The 25,954-nt window shown below is 43.2% G+C and overlaps 1 protein-coding gene across 1 annotated transcript; it reads left to right on the top strand.

Moving 5' to 3' along the window:
* The first annotated feature begins 6,879 nt into the window (after positions 1 to 6,879).
* On the top strand, positions 6,880 to 17,550 carry LOC8050667 (ubiquitin-associated domain-containing protein 1). The gene is made up of 10 exons (XM_029994089.4): positions 6,880 to 7,320; positions 7,496 to 7,557; positions 7,650 to 7,751; positions 7,849 to 7,951; positions 8,148 to 8,256; positions 9,682 to 9,806; positions 10,500 to 10,624; positions 10,716 to 10,802; positions 13,140 to 13,278; positions 15,118 to 17,550. The coding sequence occupies exons 1-10, from the start codon at positions 7,065 to 7,067 to the stop codon at positions 15,258 to 15,260; spliced, it is 1,251 nt and encodes a 416-aa protein (XP_029849949.2). The 5' UTR covers positions 6,880 to 7,064; the 3' UTR covers positions 15,261 to 17,550.
* Positions 17,551 to 25,954: the final 8,404 nt, after the last annotated feature.

The following is a 25,954-nucleotide window of genomic DNA, read 5'->3' as shown; positions in this document are numbered from 1 at the left end:
TGTACGACAACCAGCGAACGTCCTGACTGGAGAGTAGGTCCGCCTTACCTTGGCGCGCGGTTCGAGGTTAAAGGGGCACTGACACCCCAAAGGTCGTATTTATTTTTATTGTCTAAAACGATGCAAGTTGCAGTCATAAACACGCAAAAAAAACCGCATCGCGAAAAAAAATTTTCCCGCGCGCGCGCGCGCCTTTTTATTTTTGGCGTTTGATTTTCCCGCCTCTCGCCTCCTCGCTTCTTTTGATCGGTGACGTCAAAAATCAGGAAATTTAGAAGCTTTGTAGGCGACATCTTTATAACATTTAATTACGGCAATCCTAAAACATGTTTTTTAACGCAATTGCGAACGCACTACGGCCCTTCTTTTTGAAATACCAAAAATCGGGAGTTCGTTGTGGTGCCGTCTCCTGGATTTGTATCCTCCAACGGAAAACAGGCGACACCGCTCAAAACCGGTCCGCCGCAACGCGGCCGCTCACTCCTTTCCTCCTCGCTTTGGGTCGCCATGGCAACAGCAGGGAGTGGTGAAAATAAGTCGACTCTCAGGTCTCCGCAATTTTTGACGTCAAGGCACCGGCGCCGATCGCGCGGGAACTTCGAATTCGGCATTTGGAAATTGTTTTTTTACTTCACGAATACTGAATTCCCAAATTTCAAATTTTGAGGGTAATGTCCAGGCATCGTTTTCAATCGTTTCGGATAATAAAAAAAAAATATGATTTTGATGTGTCAGTGCCCCTTTAAGCCGGGATCCCTAGTATTCCGTTCGCTCCACTTCATCATTACAGCAGCAGGACCGGTTATTGCCATTTTAAGTGTTACTGTGTCCTTCTCCCGAGCATAGGCCCTTCTGGAGACCCGTCAAGGCCCGCTTCAGTGGCTCGGCATCTCGGTAAGACAAGAGAAGGTCGGCTATGGCGGCTCAACCTGGCGCGCGCTGAAAGCGTCTATAGTCGGATGCAACCTAAGAGCAATCTTTTAGCTCCACCCACAAGCGCATTGCGCCCATCTGAAGTGCCTCCGCCGTCGAGAAAGTAGTTCGCTAGCAACGTTGCTTTTTCTTCCTCCAGGAAACGTGTCTTAAACTACTACAATATTTATTTAATTCATTCAGGACATTTAAATAAGTTAGAATACGTTTTTGTCAACGAAATAGCTGTTTAGTAAAGAAAGAAAGTCATGTCCAATCTACCGTCTTCCCAATTCATTTTCTGTCCAAGATACTGTCTAACATACCGTCTAACATACCTCTCAGCAGTGCTAAGCCTCGCGCCCGCTTTGAAATTTTGGTTGGCGATAGCGTCGCTGGATTCTCACGTTGTCGCGCAAAAACTGCTGCAAACGCAAGCCGATACCATTAAGATTTCGTGGCGTAACCTCGGGCACGTAAAACATGGTGCAAAAAAGCAGAATAATTGTCACGAGAAACTAGCGTCGCGTTGCTAAGGCCAGCAGCCATGTTGAGCTTTTTTTTTTTTTTTTCAAGAGGATCGCGATTGGTCCACGGAATCGTGACGTCATGAAAACGATTGGCTGGCGTTTCTCGGCGTAGGATTACATTTTCCTCTGAGAGGTATTTCCGTATATGTCGTGAAAATTGCAAATTGCATCGAGCTCAATGTGCCATGCCCAATTTTGTTACGGCTAACAAGCAGCGACAAACGTGCAAGGACACCCCTATTGAAAAATCTAATTTGTATGAGAAATTTCTGTGTCGTATAAACACAAGAACGATATAAGGACTATATAAGATATATAAGAACTTGTGAGAAGTTTCTTATAAGTTTCTTAAATGGCTCTTTTCTAATATGTTATTATATACCTTATATAGTTCTTATATATCTTGTAGGATTCATATGTGTCTATTGGACACAATAAATTTCTCATACAAATGGCTTTTTTCCTAGGGACCTAAGCACTTCTTATGACTTTTGAATGCGAAAGCATGAATGTCGTTAATGCTTCCACTCGCATAGTTCGTCTGCGGCGCAGTGGCGTGGACCGCCGCGTTTCGGCATGTCGAGGTAGCGGCCGACGATCGAGCGCGCGCTCTCGTGAAGTGGCCGCGCCGCCGCACCTCGCCGGGCCGCTGCGTGCGCTGCGCCGCCATGGAGAGGGCTTCTCTGGTGGCGGATTGGGGAACTACGCCGCACGAGAGCCAATGGGAGCCTCGTTCTTTGATGACGCGCACCAGCCAATGGGAGCCTATCCATCAGAAATCGGCTTCACTTTGCTCCTTTTGGGGAGGTGAATTTAGCTGACGTTTTGCGTGGCTTTTTGTGCGACTTGAAAGCTGGGAAGCTTCAGATCGCGGCTTCACTTCGCTCCATTGAGACAGGGGAATTTAGCTGCCGTTTGGCGCGGCTTTCGGTGCGGCTTCAAAGCTGGGAGCCTCCAGATCGCGGCTTCACTGCGCTTCATTGGGAGAGGGGAGTTTAGCTTCCGTTTGACGCGGCTTTAAAGCTGATGACGTCGGCTCGCTCCATGGGACAGTTAATGCTTTAGCATTGAAAACACAGTTGCGTCCAACATAGTTGCGTCCACATAACGTAGTGCAGGAACGTCGGAAAGGCATAGTCACGAAGCTCTAAGAACAATACCATTACCAAGAGTGCTTTAAAGAGCAAAAACCTTGTTTTTTTGCGCAGCCCCTCTCTTCACAAGAGCCTGCGCTTGAAATTATTATTTCACATTTTTTTATCGCTGGGGGCTATAGACCTTTGCAAAAAGAGCGCTCTGGCCGCCGCCATTTTGCGAATCGAGCGACCCCTATCGGTCAGAAATTTCTCCCACCTGCCTGAACTGTGGAAACCCGGTCAGCGTGACTCCCCAGCTGCATTGTGCATTTGGAGTTCGCCGACTTTTCTTGGACGTATTTACTTTATTTGCTTGTTTAGGATGCTTACTTTTTGTGTGTTATCTTCCACTGTGAGAACCAGGGAATATCAGGGCTCGTGGCCTGCTCGGCCTTCGCAGGAAACGGACGAATAGAGCGAACGTCAGGCAGCCCGCGACGCGGCCAGTTCGGCGTTCGGGGAGGATTATTTCCGTTGAGATGATCTCCAAAAAGCCTTCCCGACTTCTGTTCCGGGTCTTCGCGAAAAATAGCTGACATGGTCGGGTCCGGGGTGTGGGGACGGAATAGACACGTTCGTTCATTTGCTTTGAAGCTGTGCAAAAAAGCAGCTCTCTTCTATATGTTCCCCAAAACACGCCGGATTCCGTCCGGTCGTCGTGAAGTGACTGTCATCGACACTGTATATTGGATATGCTGTGTTATTTGCGACCTTTCTCAAATCCTGTTCGGATAACGCGGCACCGTGGGGTACGTACAATAGATGTTGTTCAGCTGATGAGACTCGTTTAATTTCATGTTGTGGGCGGGTAATATTTATTCAGTTCGGATTTCCTGGGTGGTCAATTATTTTCGACGGTTAAGACCTTTGTAGATTCACACGGCTGAGTGTACGGTGGCGTAAAAAGATCAACATAAAATGAAACAAACATTCCAGTAGCATTTGTTCTGTCGCACACGGACTCACCAAAACAGCTTTCATTTCTTTGTTTTTGTTTTCAAAATTTGTACAATGTATTCTAAAAACCCTGAGAAATTCTATTCGCCATAGAACACAAAATAAAAAATAGAACGCGGCAATTTAACCTCCACCAGCGTCCGGAGGTGCGTCTACGCAGGCTGCCACAGCCCACTGACGAGAAACTCCACAGCCCAGCGCAGTCGGGCAACACTGACGTACCCTCTCAAAACCAGGGACGCGCGCTGTAAATCGCTTTGTTCGAGACTGCCGCTGGAAAGGATTTTGGACACCGGTCTATATTTGGTTGGGCGCTATGGTATCTAGCTACTGAAGCAAGAAACATTGGGTATGCCTGGGAGTGGCAGCTGCATTGTTCAAACGTAAGCTATTACTCTGGTCTCAAGCAAGAAATATTGGGTAGGCCAGGAAGCCGTGATCGCATAACATGCAAGTACGGCGGAAGCTGCGGCCTGGCGGGCCAATCGGGACGTAACTTTATCACCGGACTTTTACTTCAAAGAAGCATCAGGCTTTTTGCTGTGTCATGCTCCAATATGTGTGCGTTGCGCTCGTATACTTAGCGGATATCGAAGCCGACGGCACGCAATGCGGGGCTTATCATTCCTTTACCAAGTTACACCGAAGCAGGGTGTAACTCGACGCTGAAAAATCAGAGCAACCGTCCTCGCACAAACACTAGGGGCCCATATATAGGGTGAGGGTAAATCTGAACAATCTCAGAACCAAAATCTATTCTATATTAAAGGTTAACAAATTCGTGCTACAGAACAAGATGCCGAAGAGAAGAGCGAGAGTCATATTTTTGCTAGGCCGCTTTATCTTGCAGTTTGGTCCAAAGGAAGCAGCTGCATATCCTCGGGGCGATTGGAAGTCATCGGTTCGAACTCGTTGTTCCATCACTCGGAGAAATGACATCACACAGCACACACAAACGCGCAAACCACACGGCGAACATGGAAACGGACTTGAATACCCTTGCGCCTATGCGTAGTGAGAATATGAAGGCCCTTCGGAGTTTCTGATGTTCCGTGCAACGAAAGGATTAATCTAATAACGAATTGCATCGGATGCCACCTCGATATGCAAAGCAGAGAGCAAGAGGGACTTCATTTCATCCGTGAGCGACCATCGAGACGGGCGTCTCGATGGAGGGAAATTTCACGAAGTGAGAAAAACTTCGCCAAAAATAGGGAAATTTTAGGCGTCCAATGAAAGGGGGAAGCTTGAAACGCCCGTCACGTCTGCGCTACAGGCGGTCGCCCTCTGTCCGGAGGCCCTATTTCAGAACGTCCATCGTCTCCTCAAGATCCGACTCTGCCCGTAACAGCGGCGGAAGCTGAACGCTCGTTCTCTTCACTACGACGGTTGAAAACAAACCTGAGAGCCACCACTTCGAATGAGCGACTGCTCGGTCTAGTAATTTCGAATTTTCACCGCGCGACATTGAAGTTCAAGCGGTGGACATCCTGGATGTTCTTTGCTGTGAACGCAGGCGGCTGCATCTTAATATGTAGGCACTTGGCATAAATAAAATGATCAAGAGAGCCCGTAAATTGCTTTCTGAAATACTAACTAGTCACAGTTACCTTTTTATTCGCGGTAATTTCTAGTCGAAAGCAAGTAATTTTGATCAGCACACAAGGTGTACGTGAGTGCATGCGCCACCCGTTGCTTACAGTGCAATTGTTTTTACAATTCATGCCTCACATCACTGACATCGTTTTACTTTAGTTTGATTTAACTATGTATCTCAGTGAGTATAGTTTGTTACACCTTGCCTTGAAATTACCATCCTTCACCCCACAGATGTTTCGAAATATCTGTTCGCTATATATCTGAGATCAAGTTCCGCATCCCATCAAATAAGCATACATGAAGAAATATTGACTATTTTACGTATTTGAGTATTTTCTACCCCACAAACATTTGTCCCGAAAGCATATAAGTTGGAGATAGTCCGCCGCGCTCCCCCTTTACTCCGTGCCCCGTGAGAGACCGACTCCGTGAGCAGGGTAGCGGGCCCAATGCGGGCGCCGGTGGTGGAGGGAAAAGGGGGGGGGGGGGGGGGTAGCTTCGGCATTTCCGGGGGGGCGGGGGGGGGGGGGGTTCGACCCCCGAACCCTACCCCCCCTTCCCCCCCCCCCCCTCTGCCTACGCCACTGTATACTTCATACTAGACCTCAGTTATATCTACTATTTATTCAATAATTATCATAATTAACCTAACCCCTCACTTCCCCTCCCTACGAACGGGGTCCTCCTGGGTCCGGGCATTTCATCGAACGCCGTTTCATTGAATGCCGTTTCATTGAATGCCGTTTCATCGAATACCGTTTCATCGAACGCAGTTTCCTCGAACTCCGTTTCATAGAAGCCGTTTCATCGAACGCCTTTTCATCGAACAATGTTACAGTCTGTAATATTTAAGGATTTACTTTAGTTTTTATACAATACTTCATCTAATTCACTGTGTTTTTTTTTCTGTTTTTATATCACTGGGTGCAGTGACGAGATAAATGACATCGTGAACCTATCCTGCTTCGAGAAGAAAGCCTCCATGAAACAATAACCCCTCTCCATGTCACATGAAACAGTTAAAAATGAGACAAAAAACAAAAAACAAAAAAAAACAAGGTTTAAGTGTCTGTCCTTTATTTGCAGTGTCGTGGTTTCAGTCATGTACATGAGTAAAGCTTTTTAGTAAGTCGCATACCCAATTGTTTTTATTTCTTTTGATGCCAATTGTTATTATTTTTAGTAATTTGACACCACCTTCAAAACAATTTCACAAGTGACTACCTTAGTCTTAACAAGTGCCAAGTGAAACATCTATAAAGCACTGTTATGCCCCAAAACTCGGTACAGAGCCATACCAGAGAAATTCGATGAAACGGCCCTTAGCGATTCGATAAAACGGCGTTCTATAAAACGGCATTCAATGGAAAAAAAAAAAGAAAAAAAAAATATATATATATATGTCCTTTGCAGTTTTGTTTTTATTTTTGAAGTAACTGACCCTCATGTACCAGTTCACTCGTGTTCCATATAATAAACATTTATTTAAACTAGAGCAAGGTATCGTTTCCTCGTTCGTAAGCTTCCCTATATCCTATATCCCGAAGATAAGCCGCATTTGCCGCACCGCCAAGTCGAAACTGCTCATATTTGATATTCATCAGAATATTTTTGCATAGAGCATAAGACACCAATATTACTCCTCCTACGATTATTATCAGTCCCCACCTAATTTATGTTTCGATTGTAAATGGCAGACACGCCTATTATTTTTAATTCCACTGGTTCTCAAAACCCTCGTATTTGGCGCATCGATCGCTCTGTGGCTGCTGTGGCTGCCAAAAGGCGTGCGCGTCGCGTCGCGATCAGCTGATATTTAATTTTGCGACTTTACAGCTATGTTGCTTGCGAACCGTGGCCGTGAATGCGCGACGAAGCATACCTAGGTTAGCGGTTCTGTTAAGTTCACCTTCACTGTTTTCAAGAAGATATGCTCTACCTAAGCACAAGCCTGAGTGGTGCGGGAGACATGAAGATCACCGTCATAAGTAACACTGGCATGGAGTGGACTGTCGATATTTTGCCCGAATACACCGTCGAGAAGCTCAAGCAGATGTCGCTCAGCCATTTCTGCAACCCATTGGACTGTATAAAGCTCTCAGAATACTACAAACTAGTGTCGGTGTCTCAGGCAAGACCTCTTTCCGATCACAGTTCGGTCCGGGAGGAAAAAGTTTCGGACGGTGGTGAGTTACTTCCTGCTCTCGAGTAAACAGTTCGTTGACCCAGAGGTAATTTGCCGTGTTAATTGAACATCAATATATCTAATAGAGAGTAGTTAATCATTTATGAATCTCTGACGAAGAGCTGCGTTATTGTAAATGCGTTTTCTAGGAAACTCGTTTTGGTGTTGTCTTCCAGATGAGGTGCTCCTACTGAAAAGAAATTCTGTTTTCCCTTCCAAGTCAGACAAACCAACGGAGGTATGATTACTATACACCTTTTTTAAGAAAGAAATTTATTTGAAGCGCGGCTTGCAATTCTCACGCTCACTTGAAACCTCAAACAACCACAGAAACTGGGCCCCCCTGATAAAGCCACCATAGAATCTGCTACCGCGAACGTCGAACCCATGAATTTCGGCAGGCCAGCTGTGGACGTTTCTCAAGTTCTAGATGTAAGCTTGCTTTGCCGATGAAGCTTTCTAGGCTCACGTAAATTAAATCGTTTCTGTCGTTGTGCTCCTACCTGAGAGCTCATTTTATGCTATGCAGTTTCATACCGAATTGAGGAGGATACTGGTCTCACTTGTGGAGTTATCCGAAAAGTTGCTTCGTCATCATCCAGACGTTAAAAACATCTTCAAGAACTTGCCAAGTAAGTCGTAGTTCTACATGTTTGGTCATTTATGTCGATCGGGTTTGAAAGATTGTCTCCAAATTTTATGCCGGTTGTGTAAGATTTTACGAGATAATTTTACGAGATATCCTCTGAACAAGATATATAAAATAGATTACGGTCGGTTACAGGTATCAAGGAAGTGTCAGAATTTATTCTTCTATATTTGTTTCAGGCAAACTCACCCAACCTAGTAGTGATGACAGTGATCTGAATGCTCTGAAGAAATTGACAGACATGGGATTTGAGGAGCAACTATCTCTTCAAGCCCTGAAGGAGAACAAGTGAGTCAACAATTTTCCGAAATGGTGAAAATATGGTGTCGAGTGCGCAAAGTGAATATACGGAGACAAATAACGTCTACTTCTGATATGGACCCGGTGGTGGCGGCTCATGGAAGATGGAAATTGGAACCGAAGAATGTCACTACACCATGTATCTACCGTAGCATACCGCACATCCGCCCATTCCACATTAAGTGCCCATTACCAAATTTGTGTGATTTGAGAAAATACACACAGTACATTCATATGTAAAATTGAGGACCGGACAAGCACCCATCCCCCATTTTTTTGCGATTATCTCCAAAGTTTGAGTGGGCGCTTGCCCGGTATATCACGGTAAGGTGTGGTGACAGATAGGACCTTCATATCTATAAATGCAATAATGGAAATGCCCTCAATATATCTGTTTTTGGCAGTAATTTATACACATTCTCCCAACTTCCCCCTGACACCCACCCCCTGGTTGTGTCCAACAGACCCCCAGAATATCTTCCCAAAGTGCACAAACCTATGGTGTACACCCCCTAGAACTGCTCCCAGAAATGTGTTACTTCCCCCCCTCCCCTTCCCTAGATTGACAATCTTGGATAAACCCCTCATTCTGGTAAAGCGCTGTTTTTTTTTGTTGTTTTTTTTCGTAATTAATGGAACATCACCTCAACCGCTAGACCCTTGCGTTCATGTCGGCTAACAATGGATGTAGACATCCTGATGCCAGTCTTTTCGGAGAATACTCTGTGTTTCTTGTTTCTCTCTACTTCGAATATCATCTGAAGGTATTAAATTTTATTATCGTTCACCGGCATATTCAAAGCAAAAGGGCTATGGCGACGAAAAGCACTCACGGGACGCCCTAGGGAACACAGAGAGCTGTACCAAGCGTGGCATGTAGTGCCCAACCTGTCATGCTGGGTCACATAACATGTCGAGGGCTGCGTCAAGGCAGCACCCGCTTTTGCACTGGAGCTCAATGTCGAAGCACGCAGGAAGGATTGACAGCCTGCATTGTTAGCTGTTAGAATTTTAGTATCTCAATCAACACTAAAGTCAAATGCTGTAGTCACATGCTGCATCTTCGGCAGTAGCACTAGCAGCATAACAATATGCTTTAGAAGCTATGCCCAAAACAAAGGGGCTGCAGTATGGCACTGCAACTCTGCAGCTGCATGGCAAGAGTCACCCTTTAAATGGAAGCCATATTTACTAATTTAAATATTTTGAATATCATTTTTGAATTTTTGATTAGGTAAGTATATATTTTGAAACTTACTACATCTTCCCTCAACTGCTGGCGTCACAACCGAATAGAGCACAAGGTTTTCACAATGCAGCTAGCTTATTCAGTACAAAAATTTGGCTCACTTTCCTTACAAATACCTTATATAACGCTCCTACTGTACTCTGAAACTTTGCATTGGTTTGTAGAATGTGCCCGAGGCTTGCTATGGAGTCACTCCTTGCTAAAGGATGCAAGCGAGAAGGTGAACAAACCTCGGATTCTGGCTTAAAGCCATCAAATACCGGCGTACAGGGAAACTTTGGCAACAGTGGTAAGTCGAGTGGTAGTTCACTCCTTGTCTTTTTTTACAAGAAGCAAAATATAAATAATTTAGTTGCATGTCTTTTTCCTGTCCTGAATAGGTAATGAATTGAAATACATAGACAGTGAAGGTCATTGTTTAAATTTTTGCTGCAAAGTTTCTCTAACAAGTTTTGAAGAAATACCAAAGGTCATTGCTTAAAATTTTGCTGTAAAGTTTCTCTAACAAGTTTTGAAGGAATACCAACTTTCTAGTAGAGTAACGTAAAGTAATGTGCATTTTCTTTTCCTGTGCAATATACTGTGAAGCGACAGTGAGAGTAGTATGCATGGATTTACGTTGTGACAAGATTTTCATTCTGCTATAATGCTTTTGGACACTGCAGGATTTGAGGAATAATGTGAAGAGAATACCACTCTTTTTTTTTTTCTTGTTACTGGATGGCATCATAATCTTGTCTGTACACTAGCTCACTGTGTGAAAACTTGCATGATAACTCTGGACACTGCACATACTTAGGGACCAAAATGAAGTAAAGCTTGCTTTGCAATGCCGAAAGTTTGTTCATGAAATGCCTGGACAACTCCAAGCTTCAGAATGACATAAAAACTATAAATTGGTACATTGTCTTGTCTATCTGTGTGTTAGATTTTTTTTCATCACAGTTTATTTTTTTTAACATGCTAAATCACGTCATTTCAGAAAAAGATGGTCCTTCATGTGGTGCTACCAGGAATGCAGAAGAGAGCAGTCGTGAAGGCATTGTTCACGCAATGCTAGAATGCTTTCAAGAGTACAAACGAAAAGATTTCAAGCCAAACAGGAAGGTATGCATCAGTATCCCTTCACACGAAATTGCAAACTGTTGTTACTTGGCAAGCCCTTATGCCAGCTAAAATCTTCCACCGTGCTCTCCAGGCAATGATCACTCTCAAAGAGATGGGGTTTCCTGAAACTGCCATTCTGGATGCACTCCGGATTCACAGCAACAGCCAAGAAGCCGCAGTACGTTGTTAACGTTGTTAACCTATCTCGAAATTGATTGTTGCTAATTCATGTAGCACATACAGTGTGAAGAAAGGTAAAAAACACAGGCGAGCTGGTGAATGGTATCCATAATAAACTTGAGACGAAGGAAAAATAAAAAAACGGACAGTACAACGAAGAGACTTCGTTGTACTGTCCGTTTTTTTATTTTTCCTTCGTCTCAGGTTTATTATGGATAACATACAGTGTGTTGCAGAAGGGTTTGGATTTGGGCTAGTTGGTTGAACATGTTTAAGGGTTAAAAGCGCTAAAAACGACGGACGAGTAGGAGAGACACACACCACAGAGCACTACTTGCAACTGGTTTATTATTGAGAAAACCACACGTCCGTCGTTTTTAGCGCTTTTAACCCCTAAACATACAGTGTGCCCCAATGTTAAAGGGCAACTCTGCTCAATTCCAGGATAATGAATGGTTTCACATTAAAACACTAATAAAAGGCATTATGTCATTTGCTTTGTGAAAAATGGGATATATGTTGTTAAATCTTACTTTAAACATGAGCAGAAATCGAAACTAAAACTTCTACTCTGTGTGGCGTCATTGGCCTTGGACTGCCAAAAACGTGGCTATCATGTGGTATGAGATGTCACGTGATCCTCTACGCAACGACGGTAGGGTTTGGGGTGGGCCGGCGGGCTACTGTTGGGGTGGGCGTGTGCTAGGCACGAGTGCCATCTGCACCGCACTTTTCACCACGTTTTGGTGTCTACAACATTCGACAAAGTCTGCACAACTGCAGCATCAGTCTGTGCATGTAGTGTGAACAAAACCCCAAGAGACAATAATGACAAACGATGCGCTGAATATGGTAGTTGTTAAGGCGGTAACGGCAGGACAGCCTGACCGCTCACAAGAAACGCGCTACACAGGCCTGTTACGCCAATCAGTGGATAGCACCGAGCGACGAGATGGAACGTTGCTGGTGTCACCCGTTACGCTTGCCTGCAGAAGTAAAAGCAAGCAAAAAGGGGCAGTGGTGATGACATTTAGCTCAATGATGGCTACGCCAACGACATAGTTTTGACTGCGCTGTTGGTTGTGCCTCAATTCGGGCGCTAGAGTCAGCTGATTTCGGCAACTTGGCGCATTACAATGTTCGCCGGATTGTCTAAGAAACATTTAGACAGAATTTGGCTGTAATATTTGGTGTGTGCTCTTTTTAAGTGATACTGAAGGGGACTGCAATTTTTTTTTTCAAAAACAAAAATGAAGCGGAGTTGCTCTTTAAAGGGCCACTAAACCACTTTCTGCGATAGTCAGCACTTCTGCGATAATCATTGCAGAAAGAGGTTTAGTCCCGTAGTTGTTGAACCGATAGCGGACGTTATATAACTAGACGTACATATCCTTTAGAGACCGTTTGGGAACGTGTTTGAGTTGTTCGGATGACTGACTGCTTGCTGGGCATGTTTTGGCGATTACTACTCACAAGCTGCAAGTCGCCGACTCATGCTTTCATAGTCGCATGATGTGCAAAGAAATATGAAGCGTTTGATTGCTGTGTGGCCATTTTGGATGGGCATCAGGGCAGATTTTCCATCTCTTGGTTACTAGTCTAAACTGACAACGGTATTTTTTACCCTCGGCCCAGACATAACCTCAGAAGCGTAGAGTGCTACACTGATGAAATTAGTAAGGGATTTTCAGCTTGCTTCTTGATAACCACAACATGCTCAGCAGTCAGTCAGCTGTCCGAGCTGACCAATTGCCCGCCCCACTCAGCAAGTTGGTTATAGCCAGCTTTACCTAGAATAATCATGAGAAAATAATCAGAAAATTTTAATGCACAGTTTGTGGGACGTGACCGTCCGAGTGAATACCAGAGTCTGACAGCATGTTCCTCTAAGTTCGTACTCTGGTTTCGATTTGTTCGTTTTTCTTGGAGTTGCCTCAGTGGTTCTTGGCGGGTTTGAATCCCAGCCAAGCTGCCTGGAATCTGACAGAGGCTTGTTGCAGAGTAGGCGCCGTGTAATGGAGATTTCTGTTGCATGTCAAAAGATCCCCACGTGGTTGAAATTTATCCTCACCTTCGCTGAGGTGCGCCAGATGCCCTTCGTTGGCAGCACGTAAAACCCCAAAATTTTACTTTAGGAGACTCTTTAGTGACAGATTAAATGTTGGGTGTTTCGACACTGTATTCAAGTGCTTTCCACGACAAATAGCTTACTTTTGGAGGTGACCTGGTGACGTATGTCCTTTTATGTGGCATAGAACTGTAGATATTTGGCAATGCCTCTGAATTTGAAAAAACAGACTGTCATACCATCTTTTTGCACGTTGCCCCGTTCCAGTGCGAGTGGCTGCTTGGGGACCGGCGTCCCAAGCCAGCGGACCTGCAGGCGGGCCTCGACAGGGACAGCGCCATCTACCGGTCCATCACCACCAACCCAGTGGTGCAGCTGGGCCTGTGTTCACCCAAGACACTTCTAGGTAGGAGTGTCATGTCGCATCAAATAGTAAGGCGGCATGTAAACAATAATGAATGCCTTGGACATGACCCACCATACATCTGTGTCCTTGTATTACTACAGCAAAACTTACGTGATGAGGCATCATACCTTGGCCTCAGATATCTGTGTCCTTTTCCATTGTTTGTTTTTCATGTTTAATAAAAACATTTATTTCAGTTGTAAGCTCCTTGTTTGATGAGAGCAATGCAACTGATACCTTGAGGACATTTAATATGAATTTTTTGTCACAAAACTGCTTGTGTATTGTCATACAGTCACCATCATTATGTTCCCTTCCCAGCTTCAGTGATGATGATGCCTTTGTAAGTTCACATGTGCAGTTTTGCAAAAAAAAAAAAAAAAAATCTACCATGCTTATCTCTCAGCAGCATTCAGCATGTAAGGACGAAGCATATTGCAAAAGAGCCAAAATGATACTGGTATGGAAGCCATCTGTGAACTGCGAACTGCGCTCCCCTAAGTCAAGGAAAGGGACAGCAGGCCGCCAACGATGGTTGGAGAGTTGCAGAAAATTGGTCAGGCTGTCGGAAATTGGGAGTAAACTAGTGAAACCAAGCCCTATGCGAGGAGAAAGCAAAACATGGAGAAAAGGCTTCCAGTTATAGCGTGACTCTGAAGTGTGCAATTATATGGGACGTTTAGTGGCAGGGATGTGTTGATGCACTGTGCATGAAGCAGAAACTTGCACTGCAGTGGTGGACATAAGAGTTCAAATCCCAGTTCTACTAGTGTCGATATGGACAGACATTGTGTAATTACTTGTGTAATCATCACTACTACAGTCTGGTGCATCTTCGCCTCTCTGCCACAAAGACACAAGTCTCAACGCAGACTATCTTCCTGATGCCTGAACATTCCTGGTCCCTGTTTAAATATCTGCATAGGTGACTCGAGGTTCTTTTTTGTACTGCTTTGTGCTTTACCCATACCTCAGTTCATAGACCAGTTAGTGCTTTGACTATTTTGGGGGGTAGTGTTGAGAATCAGCATCACTATTACCTAGGCCATATTATGTGAACATGATAAAACAGTGCACAGAATGCGGAGGAAGAGAAAAGGACAGATAGAATGAAAGAGTGCTGTCTATCTGTCCTTTTCTCATCTTTCGTGTTCTGTGCACTGTTTTATCATGTTGAAGTACCAACTAGCTCAAATCACTACATTACTACATGTTACGGGCTTACCACATGCCAAATTCTTTCCGACGAAAACTTCAACATTGCAGGAACTATTGCTAAATTGGTACCGGTTGCATTCATTTCTTTGCTAGCCCTATTGTACTCTTTCCTCATGTGCTTAGATCGTGCCAGACGTCAATATTGGTTTCCACTTTCCTTTTCAGAAAGTTAAAAACACAAACCATATATAGGTAGATGCTCAAGGTGGCCACCATGGGGTAACACACAGCTCTTGAGAGCAGAGCCCCTCGATAAACCTCTCGCTTTTTCATTTCTTCAAGTACTGACAACCATTCCTGTGCAAACGCGCAAAACACGTTCCTCCAGCGAGTGCTGCGCCACAATTTGCTTCTGAGGGCTGCACAAGGTGCAGACCTTATGCTTTGGCGCATTTTATGCTACTTGCAGGACAAACACGAGCACATTGAGGGGCATTATCTGAGAGAGAGAAGGGGGAACCTTGGTCTCTTGGAAGGAAAACCTGAAGAGCAAGGGACGGGTCTGGAGTGTCCCTGGGGTCTTGCTTGTGGGGCATGAGGCTTAAAATTTGGCAACAGCTGCATCATGGCTGATCACTTTCTCTCTTATCTAATTAAGTAAACAAATGGTTGCCCTTCCAGCACTTCTACAGATGTTGGAGAACCCTGGTTGCGCCTCCCGTTGGCTGAACGACTCGGACACTGCACCTATCCTGAGCCAGATTTTCCGCATCTACCACGCAGAGAAGCACTCCGTGCAGCTGGTCAGGCCTGCGGTACCGTGAGAGCCGGCCAGTCAGAGTTTATTAGCAACTGCAGTTGGTGATGGTAAGTTACAAAGGAAGAGTAAGCATACGAGACAAAAAATACAACACGGGCGTCTCTTTCAAATGCGCGTGTCAATGCATTTGTCCTGCATGTTTACTCCTCCTTTGTAACTTACAGTGAGAGCTTGCACCAGCGTGTCGTCCACAACGAATGAGCACCTTGTTTGGGTTCTGAAAGCTGGTGCACACACGCAAAATTTACAGCTTTGTTCTCCTAGAAAATAGTTGTTGCTGCTAGTAAGGAATAACAAAGGAACGGGTGTGAAGAGGCAGTCAAGAAAGTTATAAGATTTAATGGTGGAATGCTGCAGCGAATGGTCTCTTCAGAGGGTCTGACTAGGTTCCTTTCAGAAAGGAACTTCACAGTTACAAACCAATGCACCAAAGAGAGCAATCATAGTATCGGCGGTGACAAAGCCTGACAGATTGTTCATACTAAACCTTTGCACTGTGAAAGAACAGGACATAATGCTGGAAAGAGCATGATTTGAGTGACATGCTGTCGGCAGCATGGATGTAAGTGCCCCTTGGGCCTTATCCCACTAGGCAGACAAACTAAAAATATTGCTCGCAAACATCTGAAACATGCCTTGCTGGCAGTCTTTTGTTACATTCTTTTAAGAAGCGTTACTGCAGAAGAGTGCTTGGGTTGCCGAAATTCTGCTCTTCTTATGTCGTCGGACAAAATTTTCAGTGTTTTTTTTTTGCAAGGCTATGTGGCAACGGATTATCCATTTGAGGAGCCACGCAGATAGCACAAACCGCCTGGTACACCTTTGTGCCAGAGAACTTCTTTATGGTATAGCAATTTTTTTTTCAGCATTTCATTGTGGCAAGTTTTGAAATGTTAAGATGAAGAGACGTGTCAGTTTCATGGGTCTTCGAAAGCATTGCTGTGCTGGGAACACCAGTTCCCAAACTTACGAAAAAATACCTTAACTTCTTGAACATTCACTGCAATTGAAAGCACATTTTTTAGAAGGTTTCTGAATCTGCTTCGAAGTGTGCTGTGTGGCATAAGTTAATCGCTGTAAGCTTTATCACTTTCGCATAAAACATTTTTGTAGGTAGACCGCTATTCAATGTCCACAGAATTTCGGCTCAATATCTTTGGAATCAAATACTATTGAAATTATTTCTGCAAGTTGTAAGTTTGGAGGCACCTTCGGGTACTTTCAGAACACTCAGACCTGTCAGATGGTTTTGTGTTTTTATCTACTTTTAGTGTTCCTTTAGAAGTCATGCAGTTGGGAGGGATTATAAGCGTTCTATAGCTAGTAAAAGATGTAGGTTCCTAAAGGTTCAAAAGGTTTGGTTTTTGTTGTTATTTTTATTTTCCTCAAAACTTTTGTCTTTGTATTAACATGATCAGCTTCCAGCTTAGAATTCTAGTAATCTATTTCCTATAAAAAAAAAAAAAAAAAAAATCTCTGTCTCTACAAGGTATCTTAGTGCATGTAAGTCTGTGATTGAATCACCCATACACTAATTTTTTTTTAAATGGGAGCTGCTCAAAAAAATAGTAAAGGGGGAGCTTTTACTTAACACTTTTTCCAAATCGAGATATCTTCTGCGACCTGCAAGTTAGTAAAGGCTATTTGTGTGTGTGTGCACCAGTTTTTGGAGCACCGTGTAATTGCAAATAAGAGCAATGACAGAAAAAGAAGAGTTGACTCAGAACATGCTGAAGATGTATTTTAATGGTTACCTTGAGGAGATATCTAATGCCTAGTTTTATACAAGAGTGGTGTCTTTTGTTTTTTTCTCATTCACCTGTTTTGTACACCGTCAAGCAAGTAATAATGCAGCAGCAGCACCTGAAGTTGCAACAAACTAATGTTACAGCAAACACCGTCTTGCCAACTGCCAATACTTCATATACTGGTTTGCCAATCCACCCACAACCAGCTGCTGACATAGCAAACGAAACTGCAAAAGAAATGTCTTTGCTATCACGCTGTCTCGGACGCATTCATTCAATTTGTTTAGGGGCACATTAGACGTATCTGGCAAATTTACTTGAGAGAATGTCGAGAAATGTGTATGTTGGACGTATCCAGTCGATTTCCACAGAAACGCCAACCTAACATAGCCTAATTGGTCTATGCACAACATGCGGCTCTGACGTCATGTGGCTGCAGTGGCACCGTTGTCGACACGGCACATTCACAGGCACGCAAATCTGGTTTCTGCTCACACGCAGTGTCCTTAGTGTGGGCAAACGTGGACTTGAGTGTGAACGGCACGTTGGCCTATTAGCCCCGAGAAGTTCGCGTGGCGCCCCCTTACGGTGAACCGGAGTGACGTCACGGCGAGGAGAGATTATTTTACCGACTCGACCCGCTCGCCCTGTGGAGGCTGTGACGATGCTAGCTGTCGGCGCGCTCGTTTCTATTTAGTTTTTTTTTGGCGTGCTTTTCGTAGGAAGTGTAAATTTTTATTTGCGCCTTTACTGAGGCATGGCCTGTAGCTACAGGCGAAACTTCAACCAACCTTTTAAGCATGGTTGACAGGGCAGGCAACGTTTGAATCACAGCTGGTATATGAAAATCAAGAAATATGGTCACAATTGCAGGAGCATCACTATAGATTTACATCTCGCACAATAAATGCTGCTGATGGTCTGAATGAATTGGCAGGTTATGTATACTATTTTTTATTTTTTTTTTATCTCTGTGTTTAAACAAGATCGCCGAAGCAAAAAAGCTGCATGGTACTCGAGCAGCATGCTAGATACAGTCTGGGCCATGGGGAGAGAATCACAAGTCAGTCAGCCCAAGTGCAGGGGCAAAGTAAGAAAACAAGGAACATTTATTATATACATTGCTCGCATTTGACCTTTGCTGGATTGGGATAGTAATTCAATGGACTACACGGGTGGTATCTGTGGAATTGTTTATATCAGCCCTCAAGTAATGTATAACAAACGTAAGCGAAGGTGTCTAGCTCATTATTAGTCCCTTAAGCCCTAAAATTAAGATTTTACTTAAATCGAATTGTACTGAAGCTAAAATACCAGAAGCTTTTCTCACGCAGACTGTCGCCCTTCACAGGTTTCACATTTTCTGCTACTAGTGCTGCATCTACCACTGGACAGACGTTCGAATGCTTGCTTTTACTCCTGTTTTCCTCTGTTGTCAGAGAGTCCAGCTGTAGGGAGTTTGAAGGCTGAGGAAGATTTTGGGGACCTGCAGCAGTGTCTCTTTTAATTGGAAATTACAATTCAGACTAAACGGTGTATTTTCCGAATACCCAAGGCTGGAATAAAGAATGTCAGGAAAAAGTATAAACATTCCAAATTACGGCACTATTGCTGTGCATATTTTGGGCAGTTCAATACATATCATACAGGCAACTGGGGGCAATTCGGCCGTTTTTTCTGCTACCATACAAACTAATTTCCAGTAATTGTGCATCTTATAGGAAATATGCCTGCATACGTGTATAAACTATATAATTAATTCACGAAGAAGCTGCATTTATGTAAAACAACCCTGTTCCACGAGCACTTCAAAGATAATCAGACACAGGGCCTCCAAAACATCTGCGAACCAGCGCATGCAGAAAGGTAGCGCAGAGTCGGGGTCGCGAGCTGATTTGCCGACCACTCAAAGGCCCATGTTATAAATGCCACTTCAAATGCCTTAAAAGCGGGACGTAATATCGTCTTAAATCATGAACATGCAAGGAACATAATTCCAGCGTTTGAAACACTTGCGCCACCGCTTCACCGACCCCTCGCAAGATTGCCTTGTGTCGTGTAGACGGACGGAGAGGTTCATCGGCGGAATTGCCTCCGCCGATAGCTTTCGGGATTTGTAACCCAATTTTAAAGGTAAAAGGGACAAGCAGGCTTATAAAATGTACGGAAGCACGTCAATATCGGCCTAACTCAACGTCTTGTACACTGAGTAAACGAAGTCCAGCTCCTCGAAGAGCTTGCGGCACACCGCCAAACCAGGAAACTGTAGCTGGGAAGCGAGCCGACGCGAGATCGCGAAGCGGAGTCCTCCTCCTGACGTCACGGTGCACCTCACCCAATCAGGGCGCGGCGACCGCAGCGACGCTTGTGTTCGCTCTCGGGGCTAATAGTGGCAGGTACAAGTAGTGCATGTGAATATGCTGACATACCTCGAGATGCTGTGCCATTATTAAGTGGATTTACCCCTATATTTTATTCAAAGGACTTTCTACAAGTTTAGTGCATGACTCACCAAAGAATCCTCATTTTCGTAAGAGTGGTTAGTTGTGGACAGGGTTCTGCGTTTTTAGATCAAAGAAATAAAAATCTGACAAGCACTAGCTAAAGTTGTGTTATGTAGTTTGTCTATAAAACTTCTTTTTTTAATTCTGACTTTAAAATAGTATTGTATGCATTTGTCATGTCTGTCTCGCAAGGATCCTGGGTTGACATTTTTACTTCTGTTTATATTTACATTTCTCTTTGGCATGTGACAGAAAATGAGAGCCCTGTTTTGACCCATTTGCTGTCATCTGATACAAAAGGCAGGAAATTTAATTTCTGTGTTGCATGGGTTGGCTCACTCGAAACAAGCGAAAAAATAATTTTTGCTCAAAGGGCTAAAAAAAATAAAGATGTTCAAGGCTAACATACAAGCAGAATGGAATGCAAACGGTCGTCTCCATGCACCTGTGCACTAGGTTTTGGTAATGCTTTCTTTTTCCGCGTTTCAGGCAAAACTTTGTTTGGGCCCATTTTGAGCAAGCCAGCTCTGGTGTCTACAACCATAAGACACGCTTTCTAGAATGCTCTAGTGTTGTGCAAATATTCGAATTTTCTAATAGTAGTTTCAAATAATACGCTATTCAATATTTGCTCTGAGATGAACTGAGATATTCATATTTTTTGAAGTGTTGATTGCAGTAGGTTAACCCCGTTGAGCGCGCTTCTTACCGAGCACAGGTGCACTGCGGGAAAGCAACATCCGCGGAGCTCGCTTTTGCGAGTGTGGCTTCTCTGCAGTGCACCAGTGCTTGGTAAGAAGCACACTTAACTGGGCTAACCCGCTGCGATCAATACTTCAAAAGTATATATGTCGCAGCCGCGTGCTTAGGAAGGAGAGATGCTCATTTCCAAAGTGTGATGGTGCGCTTGTGCGCCTGATGCATTTATAAAGAAGCAAACTTCATGAATGTTGATATCTACATTCCAGTGAAATTTTCAAAATTAAACTGGCATGCATGAGTATATGTTAAGCAGAGATGCCCTGACAACTTGTGTTAATCATACGCAGTGGTGTACCAACTTGTTTTTGAGTAGGGGGACAAACCAGGGCCGGGGGACGGTGCCCTTGGTATCCCTTAGAAGCCGCCGGCCAGTGTTTGCCCTGCCCAGTGGCGGCTGTTTCAGGGGGGCAAAACACATGCCTTGTCCCCCCACTCTGAGAACTGGGAGGGGGGGGAGGGGTAAGAGCCCTCCTTGCCTCCCCAGTTGGTATGCCCATGATCATACATGATTGAAGAAAATATAGTTGCATACAGCTAGAATATTTATAAATCCCCTTGACTATGTATAGCTGGGCTATAGGTTTAATTTTCTATCTAATTCGTCATTTACTTGCCATCTTGTTGTAGGCATTGGGCTTTTGGAGGCCACAGTCATTAAATATAGTTAATTATATTAAAATGAACTTATCTTAGAAAGGGACAAGTGGTAGCTTGGCAACAACCTTCACAAGTTCAGCCGGGTGTTTGTTTTAAGCATGTTGCAGTAGTGAAAAGCTTTAAGAAACTATTCAGTACTTGATTTGTAAATATTCAGCCAAAGCCACTATTGGCTTCAAACTCAAAATCCACACTGCCAAAGACATGGAGCTTGGAGACAAACTCGCTGAAAAAAAAACTCAGTAGTACAAGTTGTATATAAGGTAACAATTTTTTCAGGCAAGAACACACATACCGTAATATACCGTTGGAGCGCCCACCCCACTTTCACTGAAAACTGGATTAATCTAGACATGGGTGCTTGTCCAATCAAATCGGGTGCTTGACATTTAATTTGCAGAATTCCAAAGTTTGGAACATGTTAATAGTGGATGCTTGAACAAAGCGGGCATTTCTGGGGTGCTTCACGGTAAGCTGAATAACAAACAACTAGCTCCTTTAAAGAGAGTCGTCCTATGCTTTATATTTGTTTTCAAAAAATAACAATTTCATTCTGAAGGCATGAAAATATCTCAAATAAAAAGCCAAATACCACCAAACTAAAAATTCAGAATTTTTTTTATTATTGCAAGCAAAACCTTCAGAAAATGCAATTGGGTGTCAAAAGTAAAGCCCAAAAAGCACCCTCCATATTTCTCAAAAACAAACTCTGAAAACACAGAACCCTAGTTATGGAGATAAATTACAATATCATGCAATAGTATGTTATTGTGTCCTTTTCATGTTTGTGTGTCACATGGTAGATAAAGCTGGGATGCCAAAGTGCAGTGTTCCAACACTTAACTGCTAATCTCATTTTTGTCCCCCCCTGTCGTTCTTATGCATCAATCTGCAAAGATCCGCAAAACAAGTGAGGAAAATGACAAGCACCATCTTCAGCATGTTCTGATATATCTTCATGCACTCTGTAAAATATTGGGCCCACTGACCGAGTGGGTTTGTAAAACCATTCTTAACAAAGTATATAGTAGTTGCCTTAGAGAAAATTTCAATATCTTCAGTTATGCACTAGCGTCACGCAAGTATGCATGCCCTTCAGCGAGTTTATTGTTTTCCTTCGCTTCTCCGCTTACAAGTAGAGGCACGGAGAGCAGCTGTTGGCACAGTTTCAACGTCAATATCTTAGCAACTGTAAAGTTTATACTATATATATTTATTTATTTATACTCACCATAGGAGCAAATTATGCTGGTTGCACCACCTCAAATTCTGTGACCATCTGAGCAACTACGCTGGATAACTTGAATGTTATATAGAACAGCTCAAACTAAATGCAAGGAGCTGGGAACTTTCCATATTTCTATGTCTTACAGTATGAACAATTGTCTTGACATATTGAAAACAGTGCCAAGAATACTACCTGACAAGCATGTAGTATAGTGGACTGCATGAAATCTGTGTGAAATTGGTTCATGAAGGCCACTTGATAATTTATGAATACTACCGTAAAAGTGCACAGCACCCATATTGTTGGCCCATATCAACAAAACTTGTGACTAGTTCTGTCATACTGAAACTCTTTTGGTTGAATTCTTTCCCCATTGAGGCTGTGAACTTTTTTTTTATAGATGTGATATTTCATAGAAGTATTAAGCTTTGTTGTAGTCATACTGTGTGTGTAACAGGATAGGGTTTGCAGTGCTATACACTACCTTTTTGGAATAAAGATCTTGTTTGTTATTAGATGGCAGTCTGTGGTTTACTGCTCCTGGGTCTACAGAGCACTGGCAACAGTCTCCTGGCTCATATAACAACTGGTACAACCAAAACTTTTTCTCGGAGACTTCTTGTGAACATTGCAAGTTTCATACCGTGCCAGTTTTGAACGTTTTCACTGAATCTGCAAATAAATATGGTGGCAATGACTTGCATTTGTGTCACTGTTGAATTATCCTTTTTCATGTCCGAATAAGCCATAGTGCTATAGTCACTGACGGGATTAAAACAGCAAGGATGTCCTTCAGCTGTCCCACCTTCAGTGTGCAAGTTTCCTACCTTCGATAATGCTTCGGCGTCTCGAGCGTGCGCATGCAGCCAAGGTACGACCGAGGGTAGAGGGCGCGTGCTGGAGGTGGGGCATCAGAAAGAGAAGCCCTGCTGTTCTCATCTTGTCAGCAACTACACCCACTATAAAAACAAAAATGGGACAGATGTTTAATGGAAGAAAGAAGGACCAAGGATACACTGAAAGGGTGCCAGCTTTCTGTGTGTTCAGTGTTATTATTTGTGTTGGCAATTGCTGGTTCAGTGCAAAGAGCACAAATAGAATGCAGTGTTGAAGATTCCTGGTAGCAGCAAGAGGTTCATTCTATTTACAAGTCCTCGGCATAATTTTTAATTCATGATCAATATGCGTCACACTTGCTCCAGATATTGTTTTGTGGAAATTCTGGATTCGGGTATTTAGCAAATTAGTTCACTACAATTGTATATTGTCAAGTCGCTGGATTTATTTTTTCTGGTTTTAGCGACTTCAAGGAAGCCTAGACAACCAACACGTGACAGCTGTGTGCCATATCGGTGGTAATCTTCCGTGATTTGGAACTTCCATCACTACTTGCGCAATTCTTGGCTTATTAATATAAACTATACTAGTACACCAAAAGCTATGCTTCAGTCTTCTGAACACACATGTCAAAGAAAGCATAACATTTCTTGCGAATTTCACCCACTTGCCATGTTTCGGCCAAGTGTTGAGACAATTTCACGTCTCCGTTAGTCGACACCCCGTCAAAACATTTAAACACTCGGATACTTCTGCCGATATCCTCTTTTCTGTAAAATTTCTGGTAGAAACTGAATCATAAAACAACTAGTAGATGTTTGCATATAAGTTCTGGAAACATTAAACCCTACTTTGTAGTATTTCAGAGAAAAATGCAGCGTGGCTTGCTGCTTCACAGTCCAGACTTTGGAAATCATTGCAGGTTGGTCCCATCTAAATCTTGAATGAAATGACTCGTACCTAGGGTTTCCGTGTAAAACTCGCCGGTAAAATTTTTGACAATTTGGATTTATCCGAAAAACTCTGAATTTCAAGGTCACCATGGCTGAATAAAAATAAAAAATGCTATATTTTATGAATAAAGTTTGTCGAAGCACAAGGTTAAAAAACAAAATTCAGTCATTTATTTTTTTTTAATTTTGGGGTGAAGGGAGTTTCCAATTTATCTTGCAACATAAAATGCAATATGTTTCCAATTTATCTTGCACGATAAATTGCAATATCTTGCAATTTATCGTGCAATAAGCCAATGTACTTCCGAACCACGACAAAAGGTACTGTTCCAGTTTCCAGTATGGACCATACTATTTGTGCTTCTTAGAGGGAGGGGTTCTTTTTGTAACAGTGGAAAAACCAGATTTTATAGGATGGGGGGAAGGGAGCGGCAGCTAAAGGTTTTATGTGTCTAGGAGTTTGGAAATTTCAAATTATCAACGTTTATTGAAGGAACACTTCTTTTCAAGATTTGTGTTAGGGCAGCTAGTACTGCCAATTGCAAATGTGCCAAATGCAGCTGCAGAAATATCTTTCGATAGCGGTGATTCTTTTATGAATTTAGTGTATGTCTTAGTTCAAACATTTAAAAAATAAAAAAATAAAAGTAATTAGAATCTTGAAGAATCGGGAGTCTAACAAAAGTTAACTCCGTTAAACTCTGAATTTTAAGTGAAAAATAAACTCTGAAAAACACCCTCCGAATTTCACGAAAAATAAACTCCGAAAACACAGATTCTTGTCCCCATGTTATAGGAGAGGTACAGACTAACAAGACAACTCGTGGCTGTAAGCCAGCAAAGGTTTCTAAATGCTACCTTGCATCATCCGCTGTTGACAATGAAGTACTGCCTTCCAATGTTCACGAATTAACCCAAAGACCATGTTTCGATTTGATGAGCTTCCAATAATTAAAAGTCTGCTGGTTTGTGAAAAATATAGCATCTGGCTAGGGTGAGCCTCAAAATTTTCTTTGATTATATCAGTCAGTTCAAAATATGGAAGTGGGAGATCCATCAGTTGGTAGAAAATTGAATTGCTATGTAGGACATTGATTCATCCAGTTCGACTGGATATTATTATAGGGGTGCAAAAGTAGATTTTGAGGTAGTCTTTTTATAGTGCAAACCCAATCTACACACCTTGAGCATCATTCCTATACAACTCAGAATTACAATCGTGTGTGGCCTTTTTCGCCCTTACAAATCCTTTTTCCAAGACATCTTGGAAAAAGGGGCATGTAGCAGTGTGTGGGTATGTTTTTAAAGGGCAACTCCAGTCAATATTTTTTAATTTGGAATTATGACTGTTTTCAACTAAGACAGTGTCCCTGAATTACAAGGTATAATTTTTTTTTCAATGCCGTGTGTAGTTTCATAAATACCATGGCTCAAATTTTGGTTTCAGGCGTCTATGGCAAAACCAAAACTATCTTCTAGAGATGGCAACACTGATCATCAGACGTACGGCCGCGACGTCCCAAGAATGCTGCAGTATGCGGTATATAACTAATCAACCGCAGCTCCACCGCAATGTGACGTCACAAGGGTGCCGACCCACTCGCCGCCCGCTAAAGAGCAGCTGGTCGCATCTTTAAAATCTGTTTTGGCGGAGTATGCGGCTTCACTTCGACCTAATATTTCAGTTGCAATCATGTTTCGCGACACTAAAGCAATACCTGTCATTTATTTTGGTTTCATTTTTGACTGGAGTTGCCCTTTAAGGGCGAGAAAGGCCACGCACAATAGTTTTTTTGGGGTTTTATAAGATGCTCGGGGTGTGTAGAGTTTGCACCATAAAAAGACGATCTCCAAATCCACCTTAGTGCCCCTTTAAGTTAGCTTCAAGCCCCTCTGAAACGCATTTTATTGCAGAGCTGTAGTGGGCTAGGCAAAATCACGTTGGCAGGCCATATTCTCCCAGTCCTTGAACCACTAAAGTCCCCAAATATTCCCAGAGCTAAAACTTC

This window comes from Ixodes scapularis, unplaced genomic scaffold (genome assembly GCF_016920785.2).
Source record: "Ixodes scapularis isolate PalLabHiFi unplaced genomic scaffold, ASM1692078v2 PGA_scaffold3__209_contigs__length_174095766, whole genome shotgun sequence".
NCBI lineage: Eukaryota > Metazoa > Arthropoda > Arachnida > Ixodida > Ixodidae > Ixodes > Ixodes scapularis.
The sequence above is the reverse complement of the archived record's forward strand: the minus strand, read 5'-3'. Positions and strand labels throughout refer to the sequence as shown.